This window comes from Pomacea canaliculata, linkage group LG6, assembly GCF_003073045.1.
Source record: "Pomacea canaliculata isolate SZHN2017 linkage group LG6, ASM307304v1, whole genome shotgun sequence".
Taxonomy (NCBI): Eukaryota; Metazoa; Mollusca; class Gastropoda; order Architaenioglossa; family Ampullariidae; genus Pomacea; species Pomacea canaliculata.
This window is the reverse complement of record NC_037595.1, coordinates 2738114-2759575: the sequence shown is the minus strand read 5'-3', so window position 1 is coordinate 2759575 and position 21462 is coordinate 2738114. Positions and strand designations below refer to the sequence as shown.

The 21462-nt window shown below is 36.1% G+C and overlaps 1 protein-coding gene across 3 annotated transcripts; it reads right to left on the bottom strand.

Moving 5' to 3' along the window:
• Positions 1-587: 587 nt before the first annotated feature.
• On the bottom strand, positions 588-20790 carry LOC112565734 (mitochondrial glutamate carrier 1-like). Of its 3 annotated transcripts, none has more exons than XM_025241411.1 (10): positions 20023-20790; positions 18338-18402; positions 16384-16518; positions 13338-13393; positions 13033-13123; positions 12469-12587; positions 12059-12267; positions 8471-8573; positions 8053-8128; positions 588-7710 (listed from the first exon to the last, which is right to left on the bottom strand). In XM_025241411.1, the coding sequence occupies exons 2-10, from the start codon at positions 18352-18354 to the stop codon at positions 7566-7568; spliced, it is 951 nt and encodes a 316-aa protein (XP_025097196.1). In that variant the 5' UTR covers positions 18355-18402; positions 20023-20790; the 3' UTR covers positions 588-7565. The 3 variants fall into 3 exon arrangements, with proteins under 3 accessions (XP_025097196.1, XP_025097195.1, XP_025097197.1); XM_025241410.1 differs by lacking the exon at positions 20023-20790 and adding an exon at positions 18608-20007; XM_025241412.1 differs by lacking the exon at positions 20023-20790 and adding an exon at positions 18547-20006.
• Between the last annotated feature and the right edge of the window lie 672 nt (positions 20791-21462).

The following is a 21462-nucleotide window of genomic DNA, read 5'->3' as shown; positions in this document are numbered from 1 at the left end:
TGCACTCTACAAAATCTAATTTCTCCAAATTAAAATTATTTTAAAATTAGTGGATTGTTTAGTTATAGAAAACAACTTAAAATCCTTTTTCATAACTTTAACTTATGATTTAGTAGTTTTCATTTCAGACTTTTATTTTTGTTACCCGAAACTTTTCGACGAATTCCTTCATGCGAAATAAGAAAAGTTTACACCAACAAAGTTTGAATGAAAAATTAAATATATGGGCAGATGTGTTCTTTACTTTAAAAAAGTGAAACTACTATGTCCTGTGTGAGATATAACGTACGCAGCAAACCACCAGGCACTTCGTAAAGACTTCGACTTTTCCTACTTGTCAGAGAAATAAAACTAAAGAAACATGGAAATGCCTAATGTTACCATGAACGTAGATCCCCGTCCATGATGTTACTGAACAAGACACCAAAAATTGAAATGATCCGAGTGTTTCACTGTGCTCATATATTTGAGCACAGAAAAGCTACTGTGGGATCTTTAATCTTAAATTATTGATCAAAACTTTGAATCTTTCTAAGCATGCTCCTCTATCTTCACCATGCATCAGACAGCTCAAAATAACAAAGACATTTTGGTACTTTTCATATTTATTTACACAACGTGCTATTTCAAAAGGCCTGTATCACTATATCTTTAATTAGTAATGATCACTTATTATCAACAATAGCAAAAACAATGCCTTCATAATAAGAAAAAGTCCACATATACAAACACATATCTATAAAAGTTTATTCACATCATGAAGTATTGGCCAGAAGGTGGTCCTTAATTTTTATGATCTTGCTGGTAAAATCTTGAGTTCTTGAGGGAAAAAATCTGTTACTTCTTATCGGGTGCATCAACATAGGGAAACAGATCGACAATGTTAATTTCAAGCATGACTGAGATGGACTGAAAGGTCATACCGCTCACTTTAAAAAAAATTAATTGAGCAAGGAGAATATTTTGTGTTCATGGAGGTATCACAATACTAACTTTTGTGGAAGTCATGACACTAAAACTCCTGAGCATTTTTTTAATTGAAAGAGGGTTGGCACGTTATAAAAAAACTCGCAGCTATCCAGACATATTATGTTATGAAAACGTAGGTAAATCTACAAGACTATACAAACGCATATCTGTAAAAGCTTATTCTGCAAGTACTGGTCAGATGGTGGTCATTAGGTGTGCCTAGTAGTGTAGCACTTAAACACTCATTGCAGGAAAAGTAAAAAGTTCTGTGTGCAAATATTTCAAGGATATCTTCTGAAGTTAAAAGTGTTGTAGACAAGACTACAAAGTTCTTTAAGAAAAAATTTGTGATTTATAAATTAATCAATGGTAATTTCAAATAGAATTGTTACAGTATTGAATGAATCATACAGAACACTAGAAGTAGCTGAATTCTCTTTATCTAATTGAAACTATAGTGTTTATTGTAATTTATCTCTTCTTTACTTTAAACTATTTCCCTGTAAAGTTTTACAGTTAAAAGCTTAAATTGTTCTTAAAAGTATTAAGTCGTTGTCCCTTTGTGACACATACAAAATTAAACCAAACTTCGAAATAAGAAAAGAATAATGAAATATAACTGACAGTAGCATAAAACATTGCCATTTAAAAAATACCAGCCAAGGCTAGAAATAACATGAGTCTCTTATTTATTGTAAACAAAGTACAATACTGACACAGGAGGAATAAGCAATTATTTACAGAAAAAAACAACTATCACAATGAATCACAAGAGCAGCAATTAATCACAACAAGGCTCATATTCATTTCAACATTATTCAGCTCCTGACAACCCATATTTCTCGTCCAAAGCATATATAAAATTTACAAATAGAATGATGCTTATGTCTGAGTATTTTAAAAGAAACATTAAGATACCTTGGACCAGGTGAACAGCATATTGCTAAAGCCTAGTTTTATGGCTAACATATAAGCAGTCATCTGATTTATGAAATGAAAACATGTAGCTGAGTACTGCACATAGAACAAGCAAGTATAGTGTCTAGCAAACATACATACCCAGTCCCAGATCAGCAATCAGACCATTAAACATGTGTATGTTTATTAAAGACTTGTAAGTTATAAGGTCAAATAAAGAGATTATAATCCATTAATGTCCTAATATCAAAATATGAAAAAAAGCAGCTCATTTTGGAATACCAAACGATAATATGTATGAAACATGATTAACAATCTCTCTAGTAATTACTACTGGTTGAAGGAATAAAGTGTGCTTTTATGAGCTTTCTCATTCCATAGTAAGCTGCATGACTACATGACAAAAACTGAAAGTTACCAGTCTTTCATATGCTAGAGAAATTAATGATTAAAATGTCAATAGTAATTTATTTATATGCTCTAGGAAAATAGTAAACAACATGCTGGCTTTAATAAGCAACAGCACACTAACAGAACTCACAATTAACATGGCTGACTAACACTTGTTTTAAATTATCTTTAAACCATCTTTACAGTATGGGCAAAGTTCAAATACATTGTTTGCTTCTTTCTTGCTCAAGAAACATATATGTATATATACTGTGAAATGCATGACAAATGAGTAAAAGGACAGCATAGCTGACCAGCAATTTTTGTAACAAATTATCTTCAAATGCACACCCGTGCTTAAAAATATACAAACCTAAAAAAAAAGAACTGAACAAAACTACAATACACTAAATATTAATTTCTAAATTTGTATTATGTAATTAAAAATATAAACAAAATCATTTAAAAAGAAATGTGGCTGAAATCATTTCTTTGCACCTTTAGAAACAGTTTTCATTTATTTCTACCCAGCCACATAGAGCTAGATGGCTTTTATGAACTCAAAATTTAAAAAAAAAAAAAAAAAGTGTGCACAAAAAAGAAAATTTAAATGATTTGTTTTTTTATATTCTTTTAGAGCCAGAAATACTACATAAAAGTTTCTTCAAATAAACTGCATACATTTGAATCAAGATTTTAAGTTCTGGGGAAGATAGGAAAAAACTCAGAATCTTGAGTTAAAATACATAATAAAATATGAGGATGAAGAAGTATAAAAAGAAAATAAATCATACAAAAGAAGAATCTGTTGAGGTTGGAGTTTACACATCTGCAAATTTAAAGATTTAATAACAAAAATTGCAAAGCACATTTCAGGATCAATATTTTCAACTCTACATCTGCTTATGGACAATTTCAGAGAATTATGCATGCATGCGATCCTACCCCTCTTCCTCTCATTTATAGGTTTCACCACTTCCAGTCTTGATGTGGACTCATCAGGTGTGCACAATTATCCGTGATTGTTGTCATCAAAACATTGTGAGCAAACTACTTTCAACCTCAGTTTCAAATGCCTAACTTTGTTTCTCTTGAATATTCTAAACAGAGTAGATGAAAATACGACTAATGAAAATATGAAAAATCTGGAGCAAACAATGGTCACTTCTAGTTTCAGTAAAACATGATACATTGCCTTTAACTTTCAGAGAACTTTATTCTATGAAATGTCAATGTGCAGATACTTGATCATTCTGCCACTGAATATTTAAATAACTGAATTTGATTTAGTCTGCATTCTTAAAGTTCAGCATGTGGAAACCTTTGAAGTGTTGATGACAAGCAGCATGAAACTTTGTGATGAATAAGTTACAGATATGTACTATTTTAAAGCAAGACTGTTGCATAGCATTTAAAATGTTGTCAATGAAAGCTGTAGGTGTGTTTTTTCAATTGTAGTGCACTTTTCCCCCCTATACCTTTTTGCAGTTTGTCACAGTTCTACCTATAATTCAACAAAAATTTTAAGATGTGACATATTTTATATAAATAACCATTGTCCTGGCAGATTTATTCAAAAGTTTTATAATTTAACAACAAAAAAATTATCATATCAGCATGTTTACAAAGAATACAGTATCAACCAAAAAAGTGAACAACAGTAGCCGAGCAGACATATACTACTGTGTATGTTCATTTGTTGCCTGTATTAAATGCTTGATGTCTTGAGAGCTGTTTAATGCTCTTGATTTTTATTTTATGTATTAATTTAATCTGATCAGCTGTACTGTAACTTTACACTGGGCCCACTTTCATGTATGTGTGATAATATCAATCTTATATTTTTATTAATAAATACTTGTATAAGCACTCATGGTCACGTTTACCTCAATTCAGGCACATTTTGAAAAATAGATAGCTCATCTTCTCTAAAGGATATATTCAGGACAGACTGTAAACTTCATCAATCTGCATAGGAGAATGTCCACTGGTTGTGCCTCAGCCATACTAACAAAATCTGAACCGAAAGTACCAAACACATTTTTTTGCACAAATCTTTTGTGAGCCTGATTAAGTAAAGGCCTATATCAGCCACTGTACAATTCAATGTTGAATGAAATGTTGTTCATGTAAGCTAGATGTATTTTGTAAATTTTAAAAAACCCACCAAAATGTTACTTGAAGAAAAAAGAGCAAATAAAACTTCTCTATTAATTTTAACAAATTATAAATTAAAAAGGTTTGAACCAGCTACAGTTTTACAATCAGAGGGATACAATGGAGACCATATAAAATGCAAAAAATTGTATTTCGTTTCACAGCGTAGCAGTCTGCTTCCATGCGCCACAGAGATCATGATCAATGCCCAAAAGGCTTTCTTTATTTAGTATGCCATTTTTAGTCAGGTAGCAGTTACATCACTGCAACTTTTCAAACTTTTTCCCTTTTTTGTCTAAAGACTTAAACTTATCTAGTGTGCACTGAAAGTTGGATATTGCTCATGCAGTGCCAATAGCATCAGCTGTATCAAATTTTCTGCAGAACAAAGAAGACACAAAAGAATGCCCACTTTTACAGCCATTTTTGTTTTTGCAATATTCTTAAAGGCTTTAAAGAGATCTTTTGAAGTGTGTATGGATAATATCTAAATAAAATAAATTATGATTTCTAAAAGAAAAAAATAAATTTTTGCAGTAAATCTTCTTAAGCTACCTCACATGGTAACAGTATCATCTCTACTACTACTAAACAGTTATGAAAAACAGGAAAGCTATGTGGTAACTTAGAAGAAATCCTGTAACTGGCATTCTTAGTAAAATAATCACTACACAACAGCCATATGGCTAAAACCGTTTTCTCATAATTTCTTTAGCAGATAGAGGTTACTGGTAATAAAAGGGCCGCTCCAACTGTCCTGTCATCTAGTAAAATATGAAGAACTGAAATTTAAATAGCTTGTAAAAGTACAATGTTAATTATCTTTTTAAGAGGCAGGTGCGAGGTATGCACCATAAGCATCCACAACAACATTCACTGGTACTACCTGTGGTTAAAACTCTAGGCTTATTGTTGGGAGTGAGGTGGGTAAAAAAAAAATCAGTAATAGGGACAGTTCAACACAGTGCAATCCTGTCTTCTTCCCACCCCTCTTATTTGCTCATGGAATACACTGATGTGGTCCATTATCAGTAACAGATATGAATCAATAATAATAATATATCATCACTAATCAATTATATACTTTCTTCCTTATTCTCTTTACATGCCTGCATAAAACACAAAATAAAAAAATAAACAACAAACTAGCACATAAAAAGATAAGTGCAATAGCAGTCAATCAGTGCACAAATCTACCCACATTACATTTAGCAAATGTAAGATTATGCCAGATAGCGATTTGATTAGCCGACATCTGTTACATTCTTAGCATGTTCTTCTTTTCCAGTGCCACCACTTAACTCCTGAAGATTAACTGCCTTAAAAAAAAAAAAAACCAACAGACTGAGCAATTTGATGTATAACCTGCAAAACTGGTGCATTAGACCAATACTAGAAAATACAAGATGCTGGACAGGCAGAGAAATTTTTACATTATGCATTGTATTGTACCTTCTGTCACAGACACTATAAACATTTTGCAAAATGCAATAGCTCTAAAACAGCCTTTCTTTTATATTCAATATCAAAAATGGATTCAAAGTAGTCCTGAAGTACTGCTAACACTAAACCAAGTCTTTTAGATAAATATTAAAATACTTAATGCTACCCTAATAATTTAAATAGTTTTCATGCTGCACCTTGGTTCTGCCAAATACAAAAGACAATGCTGGTCAATAAGAAGACTATGAGAACTGGTAACTTGGACAACGTAAAAGAAGTGGTTCAATTACACAGCTTCCAAACGGAATGTTTTTAATCGAATGCTTGAGCACAAATATTTTTATCATTTGTCAATGGCCAAAGTAACTGAAGCCAAAATAAACAGGAACAATATACAGCTCTACTGAGGGCAAAATATGAAGTGTATGACACTAATCCCTTAAATAAATGAATTAAAAAAATTCATGATTATGATCATTATCAACTCTACTGCCAGTGTATCATTCCCTCCTATTGTTCTCACATCTAGTAAATGGTCTGCTGAGTATGCAGGAGATTCAATACCATAAGCATATAATATTTCAAAGTTAACAAATAAAACACAAATAACATTTTTTTAAAATGGCAACTTTAAATTTCAGATCTAAATACCATAGAAAGGAGAAACTTTGATTAAAAGTCTAAGATCACCCTGGTTTATAAGATACAGTGAATAAACTGCAGAATGAAAATCTCAGAAGAAACTGTAGAAAAGAGAGTGACAGTTGCCCATTCAAACTCCCTACTTCCTTAAACAAACAAACAAACACACATCATCTGATATTGTTCACATAGAGAGTGTCCCAATAAACAAAATCAAAAATCAACAAATTAAGCTGAATATACATGGTATACAAGAAAGAAAATACAACAGGCATGTGTAATTACTACACTGGAAGTGGGCAAAGACAAGGAAGCCTAGAAGCTTAGCCCTCAGCTAGCAAACTAGATACCTGCAGCATATTAATTTACCCTCTACCATATCTACAAGCATTCATCTATTGAGATTAGCAAACACATGATGGCTTGTACTTGTTAGGGGTACAGCTATACCTATCTACCACACCTACAAAGATTTATCTATCTGAAATAATGGTAAAAAAATCTTGACCTCTAGTGCATTGTCCATGCTGATTAATAAAATACAAATAATGCCTTTATGGCAGCATGGGAAGTTTTTTTTTGTCTTTTGAGCAATTAACAATTCATTAAAACTAAACACTTTTAAGAATTTTGTATGAAAATCAATGCTTACAACTAAACAAAAAATGTACTCTTGATGACCCTGATCTAGAAAAGCATATACTTGTGAATTAAGCAAACAAATCAACATCCAGTAGTTCAGGCAGAAAAAAATTCATTGCACTAAAGATTGAAAATTCATTAAAATGGTGTTAAAATTCATTAAAAAAAGACAACTCAGGTAACAGAAAATTACAACATAATCATTCTGTCCATCAGGTAGGCAACAGACTTTGCTTTTGCTGTTAATAAAATATAACAGCTAAAAATACCACATGTTCATGCCAGTCACCTTAAGAGTTCAAAAATCTTCTGTAAATAACAGTCTATTTTTCATCTAAAATGTATGTATGATCACACGTTTACCATCACAATCAGTTTGGTCAGAGGTCTATGGAGAATGTTCTTTAAGGCTGCTTCATGCCAAGCAAAAACTCGGCCACTCCAAGGTAATAGACTGTTTGAGCAATGCCAAACAGTGGGGCTATAACAAGAATTCTGCAAAGTGCTCCTTTTAGGAAAGCTCTGGGTCCCTCTTGTGCCATCACAGTTCTGTAATCAAGAAAAGTTAAAAAATAACAGGAAATGGATCCTTCATCTGGACTAACACATCTTTATAATCAGAATAGATTGTTCCAGGTTATGCCTAGATATGTTGCTGTCCTGCAATTAGCCTGTAATTGATGAACACTTAAAAGTAACATTTTAATAAAATACAGCTTACTTGAAAGCCTTTCGTTTAGAAATGTCTTACGCCGGTACTCCACCAAAGCAGTAAATAATTAGTCACACAAGGCTGACCTAAAACATGCATTCAAAGATTATTAATAAATCCACTAGTGAGATCTAAGGCAGTCAAAGATTAAAACAGTATGACTGACAGACATGACGAACCTGAAGCAATCAATGATGCCATTGTAATGTTGCTCTCCAGCACCCTTGTGCAATGTTTGCAGCCGTGTTTTCACAACTAGAATCACACAAAAGATGAGACGTAACAATGATCCAATTATTCTTGCACCAAGACCACTCCTGACATCTCAAGCTCAGGTAGCACAAAATTTAATGTGCTAGAGAGAACAAATCTAAGGAAAATAAAAGAAATTGCAGACACACACAACATTGTGTTACCTAGGAAGACAGATTGCGTTTTAAAGGAGACCAAACAAATTGGAAACCCCCATTTCCCCAACGAACCAAAATAACTCTCCTCCATGATAAGGCCAGGGAAGGAGCGACCATCCTTTAAAAATGATTAAAAAACAATGAAGCTTACAATAACACCAACATTAAAAATCAATAATTCACGTACCATCTATTGGATTCACACTTAAAGAGGCAGTACAGCCTGCAATACACCCTGATATAAAAGAATGATAAAAGACTGTCTGTTCACTGCCTTCTCTCTTCTTGCCCTTTAAAAAAAAAAGAACAAACACACTTTGTAAATTAGCAGATATATTGACCAATAATACCTTTACACAAACCTGTACATAAATGTGTGCATGCACACCCCGACCCCCCACACATAACACTGTGTATTCTATGATTAATTACAAGTCAAAGAGGAAAAACAAGTAAGGACAGTATCAATGGCAGCAAGAATGAAAGCTTATGTTGTTTAGAAACCAATGCTGCGCAACTTAACTCACAGGTTTCTTGGTTTACTCCATCCCAATAACAAAAAAAGTTCCCGTGTACATTTATTACAGCTTACAGGCAAGTTTCCTGTGCAGTAAGCATCACAGCATCCACAAGACAAAGCATGTAAAAAAAGAAAAGTGGATTAGGATTTAGCTGCATGCTATTAGTACAAGACTGCAGACTGAATGGCAGTCAGTCGGGAAATCTTCAGATAACACGAGTTAACTAGGTCAGGAGAATACTGACCAATGACATCACATTAAACACCAGAAGGTGATTGTCACTGAAGGCAATTCATTTTGATTCAAGATTGCTACTGTAGAAAGAAAAAAACATATGAGCCACTCAGTTCACCCTGTTGTTTAATGGAGAATGACTGCAAAAGACAGTAAGAAAATGCAGCTAAGGTAAATATAAACATGAAGATCCTATGCTGATTTGAAACACAGCCACAACATAAAAAAATAAAATAAGACTACCTCATCTCCACAACCCATTAGAGGAATGCTACACACTAGCTTCTGTCACTATCAATTGTTTGTTTGTTTGTTTATTGGTGTTTTATGCCATGCCAGCAACTAAGGCTATATCATGGCAATAAAAAATTTTTTATGTTTAAAAGTTTCAGGGTAAATTTTCTCCAGTTATTTAACTTAAAAATCAGACCACGGTAATAAGTTAACTAGATGTTAAAGAAACAAATATGGTGTAAAATGGGTGGTGGAGCCCAAAAAGGCCGCCAACAAAACAGAATTTAAATAAGATATATTAGACTTAGATTTGTTGTAAAAGTCCTATTCTTTTTAAAAAACCAAAAATAGCTGCCGATGGGATGGACCTAAATAAAACATATAATGAATTTACTGAATAAAATTGTTGACGAATGGTCTGAAGTTTTGGACAGTTTATGAGAAGGTGTACAACGTTAAGATGTCCCCCACACCAGGGGCAACCTGGTGGTTGTTCCCCTCGCAAGAGGTATCCTTTAATAAGGTACCACGCATAAGGAAAGCTGCCTACCAGAGGTCCTTCGTGCCAGCAGCCATCACCATCCTAAATAAAGGCACAAGGACTCAGGAGGAATCAAACAGAGACTGAAGAAGAGTGAGTGCTGACATCTATTGTCAGCCATCACCTCGTGTGTCATTCTTGTCAATGACATTTTCTGGACGCAGCCGCGGTAAAGTTGAAGAAAAATGAACAATTAGCAAAATAAACAACTGATCAATGCGTACGTGTCATCTACGGTGTCACCGATCACCGCAACTAAAAATATATCCATGGTATTCATATTGCCATGGCATAGCGTCGCACGAACTGTTTCATCCTACACTTTGTGCGAGGTTGTTGCCTGTCTCGCGGTAAGTCGCTGCGATCTGCGCGGTTCGGACACGATAGGGACTCATTTCTGGTACTGTCATCTGACACACAGACACTGTTACTTCTGGCACCACAGGCATTGTCACAAGAGTTCTGTGGTGATGGTTTGGAAGAGTAGCATACCACCCTGGCGTTTCCTCTTCACTGTCGTCATCCTGAAGGTATGGCGCCTCCCGCAGTTGAATGTCCTTTATCTTGGAGTATACCAAATGATCGTCTAGGTACACAAGAAGGACTGAAATTAAACAGTTCGGCATGGTGGTCTGCATTAACCTCTGGAAAGTGGCTGGTGTGGACGTCAGACCCATTGGCATCCTGGAACGGGCGTGTTGCCAGCGGCCCTAGCCAGTCCTTTTGTTGACAATGTCTTCTCAAGATGAGCTTCATGCACGGCTGCCTGTACTGCCTGCGCCACATCTGCGGTAGAGTCCATTATCCGATCAAGGACGTTCTTCCCTAGTAGAAGCGACACGCGCCTCCTGCGCTCACTTGTGACCACATCGACCAGGTCCTTGACCACCAGGATAGGAACGTCCTCAGACGCTGGCCGTAAACATGTCCACCACCGCCACACCTGAGTTTGTTTTAGCTGTAAGTCCTGTATGTGCCTCGTGCCCACTCGTCAGTGACCGTCGTTACCTCACTGCCGGTGTCGAGCAACGCCATCACTCAACTGCCATAAATGACAACCTCCGCCGTCGGACACTTTCCAGTCAGGCCAGCTACACTTTATTTCCCTGTCATCCTGTTACGGAAAACGGGGGCAGTCACTTTCCCTGACCGGTCGGGCTGCAGTCCTCCGAGATGGTGTCAATCGCCGCCACTTCGACGCTCTGCGCCGCCTTCTACCTCGCCTGCTTAAATTCTGGAGCTTCGCGGCGTATTCGTCGACCACCTCATCACGTTGCTGTGGCACTGATGTCGACATCTTTCCGTTGCCGTACGCCTCCACTAGGACACCCAAGATCTTTCTCGGCGTATCTCTTGCGTCATGCGGAAGCATCAACACTCGACGTCTGGCAGGTCCCTCCAGCGAGCTCAAGATGTAACCACGAGCCACATTCTGACACATCGGGTTTATGGCGAGAGCTAACTCGACCTCTGTTTCAATCTCGTCGACACTCGTTGGTCCACCGGCAAACTACTGAAAGCGGACTAACTAGTATGCTCGTAGAGCCTCTGCCCACCCAACGGATAGCATCATGGTCCTCTCTATGTACTAATCTTCTGTCGTGGGCTTCTGCCCATGATGAACAAATGTTTCTTTTTGTTAAGCAGTGCTTTTAGGCCCTTGGTCACCCAAGGTTTGTTGTTAGGATAAACATACACTGCCTTGATGGACTGGTGCAATCAACACTATTTTACTCCTCACTTTTACTCCTAACTGTTTGTTAAATGTCTGTATGGGTATGTGAGCAAAGACAAATTTCTGTCCTCCTGGGCAGACAATAAAGTCTGTTTTGATTTGATTTGATTTGATTTGATTTGCGTGGCATATGTGTGTCCTGTCTTTAGTCTTGTTAGGACTACCTCCTCCCGCCTTGTGGTATGGCACAAAGGTGGGCGGTCAGAAAGACAGGGAAGAGTGGCGAATAATTTATTCTGACAGAGGGTGTTCCAGAGGTTTTGCCATAAAGTCAGTATGTAGGTTGTAAGTAAAGTTTTACAGTCAGATGAAATAAGGAACTGTATTTTACCAGGGGACTGACATGCAGCCTTAGCAGCCTGGTCTGCTCGAACATTGCACGATCAATTGTAGGCAAGACCTAGTGTGCTAAAACAACCACAATGATCAACAGAATACATAGGGTGGTCACAAGTAGGCTAATAGGTGGTAACAATTTGGTGAGGACAGCATCCTCACATAATCACGTACTAAAGCATTAAGGTGGGCAAACAGCGGAAAGTATATTGCAGAAAATGTGACATCACGCAGAGCTGTTGCACCACAACCCTGATACAGCCCCAGAATGCCCCTCTCTCTCAGCAGATTCAGAGCTATCCGTGTAGCAGATAGCCTGGGTACAGGTTTAGCAGATACAGTTGAACTGTTGTTGAGGTTGGTGGCACCAAGATCAATCTGAGCTAAACAAACAAACAAACAAAAAAAAAAAGGCCACAATTTTAAAGTGTTTTTGCATAGTCATTTTGATAAAATTTTAAGATAAACTGAACTCATTTAAAAATAACTTTGTACTGTGGTAAATCATTTAACAGCATTCAATGGACCTCTTCACTTAATTACAAGCATTCTAACATGGATGTTTAATATGTGAAAACTCTTACAACTTCGTCCAGCATCCTGCAATTGGATTTTCAGAAGCTCCATTGGCGTTGTGATGATGATCTGACACATGCCAGCCCCTCCTCCAGACACTACCTCCCTTGGTAATGTCAGCTTGCCACTGCATCAAGTAGAACAACACTGTAGACAATTTGTGACAATTAAACAGATCTGTACGAACAATTTAAAGCTTCTTATTTAGCTTTGGTTTTGGCCAATCCAATAAAATACCAGAAATTAGGCTGTTCCAATGCAGATGTGAACCCCTCCATTTCCATACCATTGCCTGTCATCACTGTGAGCAGTATGTATAAATGTATACATGTTTCAAGGTTTGGTACATTTTGATGCATCCATTTAAATTTTTTTTTATTAGGGTGTGCCTCACTCATAGGTTAAATTTTTAGTGCTCCTGATGAATTCCTAAAAAAAACTGCCATTCAAAATTGTCGGCGAGAACTGCTAAAAGCATGAACAAAATAGATTATCACTACTGTCAGTTTTAATGCTTTCTCTTGCTCTCTTTTACTCACACATACCACACAACACAAAAAATGTCTACTAACGAGTCTGTGCGTAGTATATGGCGAAAAAAATCATTGCCCACTAGTTTAATGGCCTTTTCTGGGGTGATCAATAGTAAATTGACCCCTGAACCTGAAAATAAAATAGTTAAATGAATAAAAATTCAAAGCTTATAGAACTCAAAAACCTTTAAATGCATTTGTGCAAAACCAAACAGCTTATAAAGGCTATAAAATATAGATAAATTTTGTTCTGAAACGTGTTTTGAAAGGCACATTTTTCAGGCTGCATTTGCCCATTTCAGTTTTAAAAGGATTATTTTTCAGTGCAGTGCTGTGGAAATTACCTTTGTACATGCCAAAAAATCCTTCGTTGCGGAAAGTCTTCAAAGCACAATCGGGTCTGTTAAACCAAACAAAAAAGATGACAGCATTTAAATACTGTTTCCCATTGAAACAAGCAGAAGGCAGACAATGAATCAACCAGTGTGTAAAGTTGCATAATTTCTTTGACATAAATTATTCTGCTAAGCTTATTGGTATGGGTTTTTGGCTTGGATTGTTATTACATTCTTTAGTGCATCAGGATAAACACTGTTTATTTACAAATATCAAAGTTAATTATTCAAGGCAATAAAGCAAACTATCATATGTAATTAATTTACAATGTTAAAAATTTCTGATAGGTATTAGTAACAATATTAGACCCAGCCACATACTTAATCCAAACTATCATTACATGTGCCAAATCATGAATTCCTCTGTTCTGATAATTCTGAGCAGCCAGAGGTCTTATCACACACAGTAGCCAAAGAACAAAGGCAGATCTTGGTTTCACCAATGGCAAAATATTATAGGCACACAACTGTTCCACTTGTTTGAAATGATGTCCCCCTCTTAACTGTCATGTTTAGGCAGCACAAAAGCCATAAATTAGCTTTTTCCTACCTTTGCACACCCTTTCCAACAGTTTTCAGGCAAGAAGGAGTTTATTCTATTGATGCTACCAGGCTCCCTTCCCGCAAAAAGCCATTAAAAAAAAAAACCCAAACAAAAAACATGATTAAAATTTAACACACTGCTTCTCTCAGTGCTATATAGGTGCCGCTAGAGTAGTTTGCAGGATTCTCCTCAGCTGACACTTGCCAACACCAATAGTCTGTTCACTGCTGGTATCCGCAGTGACCTGCACACGAATGGGGTGCTGCATGGAAATCACATTTGTTACCTAAAAAAACTATCAACTTGTGAAAATGTTCACAGCTTTTCATCAATAAATGCCTATTAATCTGTTGTATCTTCAATATTATTTGATTTTATGTAATTTGGCAGAATGCTTACATCACAATATATGGCATCGCCTACATTAAAAATGAGCATGCGCATTATGCCCACACTGAATGGACTCACTTTTAGAGCTAAATTGATCACACCATGTAGCACCACTTCCCAGTCAGTCATTCCACAAGCAGTAGATTTTCTAGTTGATTTGACTGCTCCTGAGAAATGTAATTTACATTCCTGCCACCTTCCCCCCCCCAAAAAAAAAGGCTTTATTCTTCGTGAAATTAGCAGACCTGGTAATTCTGCACATATATATATATGCGGTCTTCGTTACTAGGTGTACATGATCAACAGTTTGTTGCTGAAACTGTGATCAATATAAAATGGGAAAAATTACTATACTGCCATTTTTATCTTCTTAATTCTGCTTCTCTGTAAAAGGCATGGAGAGTTGTCCATGGCCTAGAGGATTCAGGTTGCATAACTGGCTCTTGCTCAAGGTCAACACATAGGACTAGTGAAAGGAACTTAAGAACGATCAGCATTTTTAATGGTACTTAATCCCACAGAAGTTTTCTCTAGCACTGTACTGTTCACATTTTAACCTCATTTCTGGTCAAGCCATAATTAATGTCTATATGTTTTTGCTAAACCACTTTTAACAGATTACGTAATAAGGAAACAATTTCCATCAGTTACAGTAACATTTTCCAGATTTTTATACTCATTAAGGAGTAATAACCTGAGTTAAGAGGAAAAACAATAAGTAAATTCTCAATACAAATAATTTAGCCCCCTTCCACAATGTTCTCATTCAGAGTAATTTATTTTTAGGGTATTGTTCCATTTAACAGAATAATGTAGAGAAAAATAGTCACATACTTATGTTGAAGATGTGTTGCATATATGAGGTATTGGCAAACTCCTTGTATCATTTAATAACAATAACAAATACAGCATATAGTCATACTTGTAGGTAGTGTGCTTTTAACACTTGAGACAGGTTTGAGACATGGACAACATATGAACAACGAAAGGATAAACAATGGTACTGATGACTCATCAAAGATGATTAATGAAAGACAAATACAGAAAATGCAAAGAGGAACCAAGTAACAAGAACTGAGAGTATGGTGATTCTGCAGAGGAAGACAAATAGGGAAGTAGCAATAAGTGAAAAAAGGAAGTTTGGGGGTAAGGGAGAAAAGGAGTAGCATTGTGTGGACTGCTGTTAGGAGCAATGCTCAAGGAAGAGGTGTGTTTTCAGTAAACATTTAAAGGATTCAATGGTGGGAAGGTGGTGGATATGGAAAAGGTGCGGCACAGGAACTAGAAATCCTGTGACCAAATGTTATTCTGATGACAGGAATAGTTAGGATATGCATGTCATCAGATGAAGGGTGCAGTTTTCTAGATGGGATGTAGGGAAACATAAGTAATAAAATCTTATCTGCATGGCTGGATGTATTATGGGAGCCTATAACATTAGTGTAGACCATAGTTTTACACGCATTAGTGTAGTAAGCAAATAACTGAAATACAAGCTTTCAAACATTGTTAAGCAAAGACAAAAAAAGTTGGAACTCATGAGGTCATGTCAGACATTTACATTGTCAAGGTTACAGCCAATGAGATAGCTGTGAGCATATGTTAATTAGATATCTCCATGTTCTAATACTTCTAACATGGTGTCACAGATCTGACCTTGTACTGTAAATAGATGATAATGAATATTAAATCTTTTGTATCACCTGAGCAGATGGTGTTATTTGTTTAGATACTGAAAAATGCTATAAATAAAGTAATACAATTAAAAAAAAAGTGGAAAAAAAATTCCCCAATGAGCCTTAAAGAGCTGATCAGACTTCAGTAGTCCATTTCCTAATGCTAGCTCATTTTCATGCTGACCTCAATTCTCTCAGTGCTCATGAATTCTTTAAGGGTTTTCTCATCTGCTTCCTCAGATGGTCCATATCTCATAGCTTTAGTTAGCAGTTCATCCACAGACGTTATCAGAGGGACTACCAACTCAAACAGTGTTTATTCAATGTTACAATGTTACAAAGAAGATTAAGCAGAAGTAAAAAAAGTGTCAGGCAAATTACTCACAAGCTTTTGTAATACAGTTGGCCACCTGGTCCTGGCTGCTGATTCTGAAGACGAGTTTTAATGAGATCAATAGGAAACACGCATGTGACTCCCACAATACCAGCAATGCCGCCATTAATGACCCTTGGTAGAAAGCTGTAAACAATATGGTAAGATTACCAGAAACAAACACATACACAGGGGTAACAAACATTCTTCTACTATGGCTGTGTGAGTGATTGTGTGAATAATAGGCATGTTTCCTATATATAATAAACTCAAGGACAAAACCATACCTACTTTGTTATCCGTCATCAGAAGACGGAAATTTTATAATTTCAAAAATTTTTTTTAAATCTAATAGTAAATTTAGGACAAAAGTTTACTTAATTACTTAAACAACAATTTAAGTGAAAAAAAGCTGCTCTTACTTTTAATCTTTGATTTATTTTATTTTTTTTTATGAAAAAAAACAACAAAAAACAACCACTGCACAGTCCAGGAGATGGTAGGTGGGGGTATAAAAAGGGACTATATTACAACTCATGCAGGGCTTCTGCTTACGCAAAAAAGTGCATAAAGTACGCATTAAAAGTTCGGAGGACCCCTTCAATTTTCGTCAATGGGGTCCCAGGGGACCCCTTCAAATTTGGGCGAAGAACAGATACAAAATTGGGCAAGTGTAGTGTCTGACATCGTAGTCCAATCTATTGTCTGCTATAAGGTGAGAGTAACTTTCCTTGCACTGAGTTTTTTCCCTTACTGAGAAGAGTTCCATTAACCTATTTCTAAGATGTCGTTGACAGCGTAGTTAGAATCATCGTCTCAGAAGCGGAAAGAAAGTGAGCACCCCAAGTACAGGGAGCATAAGCTCATAACAGATGCTTGCGGTGACTTCATGGCACAGAAATCTCGCCGTTTCTGACTAGACATTACAGTGCTTTGTGTGCCTGACAGGCAGTTGAACAAAGTAGTTGATTTGTTGGGTTTTTTCCAACTTTGTAACAGGACCCCTTAGAGTTAGCCTGGGACAACTTAGAAATATGAAGAAGGGGTCCCTGGGACCCCAAAGAATTTAGCCTTAGCAGAAGCCCTGTCATGATCTTAGCATGTAGCTAAAGGTAATTTAAAAACATCCCCATTTAAATAATAGTATTAGTTCTGGGCTTATCATTGTTTTTAAATGAAAAATAATCACTAATGCCATCTTTAAAGCAGGTTATAACATCTTTTTTTAACGAAGCTTTAAGTTTCGGAAGTATTTTAATCTCACCTGAAAGCTACAAATAAAATATCTGCTTGTTTGTTTTTTTAATTTTGAGACATAGATATCAAAGTAATAAATCTAAAAAAAAAAAATGGTATCCAACAGTTCTCTTAAATGATTAATTATTCTCACTTAAACTTCTTCAAAATCATCATAAAATCCTCCTCCACATCCCTGTGATTTATGTGTATTCCCCAATTCTGTGCATATCCCAACTAGAGTTTCAGGTTGCTATGATTAATAAAAAAAAATTAACTAATTAAAAGTGTTCAAGTTTATCAATAAAATTACACATTAAAGTTAAATCAAAATTCAACTCATTTTATATGCATAAATATTTCTTTATTTACATGTAATAGTAAGTAAAGCACTAAAATAGATCGGATGTAAATGCCAATGAAAATAAATGAAATAATAATAATAATACTATCATCATCATCAGAGCAGAATAATTCCTCTAAAATATGTGAACAGTACCCTAATAATAACTCTGTGCAGTTCAGAGTTTCTTCCTCATCTTCCACACAGAAACAAATTTTTACCTAAAGGTATAAAAGATGTAAAAGTAGGATTTATGGTTGCTTAAAAAAAAAAAAAGAATATTGTAAGTTTTCAATAAAACAATAAGCTATTACTAGGACTTAAGTAACAAGCACAAGGTACCTATGGAACACTAAAATGACAACACATCAAAAAAGTATTGCTTACCTGAACTTGGAATCCATAAATATGTTGCTGCAATTCAGTTTACTAAGAGGGTGAGTTGCTTGTGCCTGAAAAATCAATTAGGACAAAAAAGAGAAAGAAGGCAAATGTCAGCATTCTGCACATTCTTCAGCCAGCCTGCCTTTTAAACACATGTACATTTTTTTTGCTCCTATCAATAAAACATGGTGAGATAGTATGACTTGTACTACCTGTTATTCCTTGGTTTTGGAATGATATTCTGCTTTGGAACTACTCATAAAAATGACTCACATTCATATGACCATTTCTTTCAGTCATCACACCAGTCACAATCCCATGTACTAGCTCTCAATAGATGTTTGTCTCTCTTTGCGCTTTATTCTCCTTTCATTAGTCAGTTATCTCAAGCACAGACAAGACTAGTGGGGCAGGCCCTAGTGAGTATTTAAATGGGTTAAAGTTCATCTCTGAATCATAACTGCGTCACTTATAAAAGATTATAGACAGATTTTATCCAAATAAGTCTGAAGTACAGTAATTTTTTACATTATTACTGGACAAGCAGTGCATGCATGAAAAGAAACACTATGCATATTTAGACGCATACATATACATGCTCTATTTTGCCCTAAGATGTCTGTAAAACAGGATATTTTTTTCTAAAGGAAAACTAACCATACTGTTAATAAGGTCATTAAGGTACATGTCAAGATTGTCCTGTGTCCAGGAAGTGTCATCATGGCCTTAGTGATCAGGGTGACCTTGGCACAACAATGCTTTTCACCAAGGATAAGAGACACTTCAGGACGTGCAGTTCTAAAGGCCATAAATACTATCAGGACATGCTTACCAAAGTATCTGCTTAAAAGATTGACTGTTTCCCTGAGTGCATTGTTCTGTCCATAGGTCACATCAGCAAACCTGTGTTAAACTACTAATTCACATGTGTGAAGCAGTACTTCTGTGTGTGTGTGTATGTGAGAGAGGGAGGTTGGAAGGAGGAAGGAAGAAGGAATGTGCTCATAAAAGGTACACAAATGAAACTTTGATTGTAAACTGCACACAGTGAATTAATTTTTATCATGCAGATCAATGATATATACATATGAAGACTATCTACTAAACTAGGTTTCAGTCATTGTGCTTAAAAATACATGCACTTTTGTGATAAGATTTAACAACTTGTTTCCTAGCAAATTAAAAAAGGCAACTGTCGGGCTATTAGCACAAAATCATTATGGCATAATCTTATATACCTATTCTTCCTTTTCCTTCAGTGTTGGCATCAGACTATATTACTTAAGAAGTCCATAAACTTAATACCCTTTATAGTTAACAGTCCAGTGAACAGCGCTTTACACCAATCACACCATGCTTCAGATCTTTTCGCTTTATTTTCTATAGTTTAAAAAAAAGAGGAAAGATGAGAAGACTTAAAAGCATGAAGCGATTTCAGAAGTAGCTGAACTACTCATCATACCACGATACAAATATCTGAGTTTCGTTTTAAAATGCAATTTAACGAATAGCATTCAATAAACACATTAAAAACACGCACAAACTCACGTATAGTACGCGCATACACATACATACACAGAGAATACTGTAGGGTTAGTAAATTAAATCCGTTTGAAATTATGTTTAGTGCAGAAATATGAACACGAAAAACAAATAGCAATTATTAATATTGTCAATGGATCTCTCACCTGCGAAAGAAAACGGAGAATTCTGTAAGCGGAGCAGCCGAACACAGCATAAACTGTTTGGCACGGTGTGCAGCAGCGTTTGCCCTTCGCACGCGCACTCACAGACTCGATCTTCGCAAGCAGCCCAAGGGAAATAATTTATATGCAGCTCGCACACCCCTGCAGTGCTATTCACTGAGCGAGATTTACACAGTCTATGGTAGTTGTTGACACCGAAAGGAACGAGAGTACCCACTCCAACAAGATACATATAAGGGAATGAGGAACTGCTCTGCGTTTCTGTACAGTCTGGCTCTCAGTGTCCAGAAAATGTTACTTTCACGCTAAATCTCGGGTACAAGCTGCTTTCTCGCGAGAATTGATGTTGGGTGACCGGAGAAAACGTTTGTAACGAAGTGAAGATCATGGAAAATGTTAAAACTTATCTTCCAAACACGTATTTTCTTCGTGGCTATATGAGATTTGTCGTCCGGATACTTAGGGTTTATGTCTTCAGCCAGTCCCCCATACACACTATACCTAAAAAAAAAAAAAAGATAAATGGCCGTATATATATATAATGTTCACAGGTGAGTGGATATGCAATGATGAAAAAAGATGTCAAAGGATTAAACTTGTAATATTCCGCTCCATAGAAAAATTCTCAGTGAGAAATGTTACGTCAACCATTCTTTAAATGAAAAGGAAAAACAAATTTATCATGCACTGACCAAGGCCAGATCGACTCGGTATACAGCATATCTTTCCTCCCTTTTCCCCCGCCCCCTCTATCTCGTCCTCTGGTACTATATTTCGCATTGCTCCGATCATGCCAAAGCTTTTGCGTCTCCGAAGGTAAGCATAGAAAAAGGGCTTTAGACAGTTTATTTCTAGAGACTGCATGAACTGCTCGAGTTTCAGGTCACAATTAACCGAAATGCAATCATATATGGCTGCGTATAACTGTTGATTGAGATTGTTATAGTGTCGATCCCCGTCAAAATATTTGCTAGAATCAAGCATGCAGACGACACGCCACATGCCCAAATGCCCTTGGAAAGAAGCCAGCATTCCTCCCACGTGATGTAGAAACCCACTTGCTGGACACAACCCCAAGCGCAGCTTTGTTTATATATGTGTGTGAGAATTGCGCATCTTTACACCACGCAGGCATTCGAAGTTCCTGCATGTACACTCATAAATGCTGTATTACATTTTATTACCAAAAAAATCCTCCATAGCATTTATAACCAACCCGGATTTCTTTTTCTAGTCTTTGAGCCTGTCACTGTATTTCACGTCAATATATCTTTAGAGCTTTTCAAATATTGAAACAAAAATATGTAAATATTGACAACGTGCAGTAATTATAGCAATGTCATGTAGCATCAACCTGGATACTGGACACAGTTTTGTTTTTTTTTTGTTTAAATTGTCTATTTAAAAAGTACTACGCAACTG

What these genes read in the sequence shown, in the direction of transcription:
- LOC112565734 (XM_025241410.1), bottom strand. Translation starts at nt 18,634, where the DNA reads ATGACTGAAAGAAATGGTCATATGAAT. An exon ending in TTTATGGATTCCAAGTTCAG is followed by an intron (nt 16,519 to 18,337) that starts GTAAGCAATACT and finishes TATTGTTTACAG; the next exon opens with CTTTCTACCAAGGGTCATTA. An exon ending in AAGTGTGAATCCAATAGATG is followed by an intron (nt 8,129 to 8,470) that starts GTACGTGAATTA and finishes GTGTGATTCTAG; the next exon opens with TTGTGAAAACACGGCTGCAA.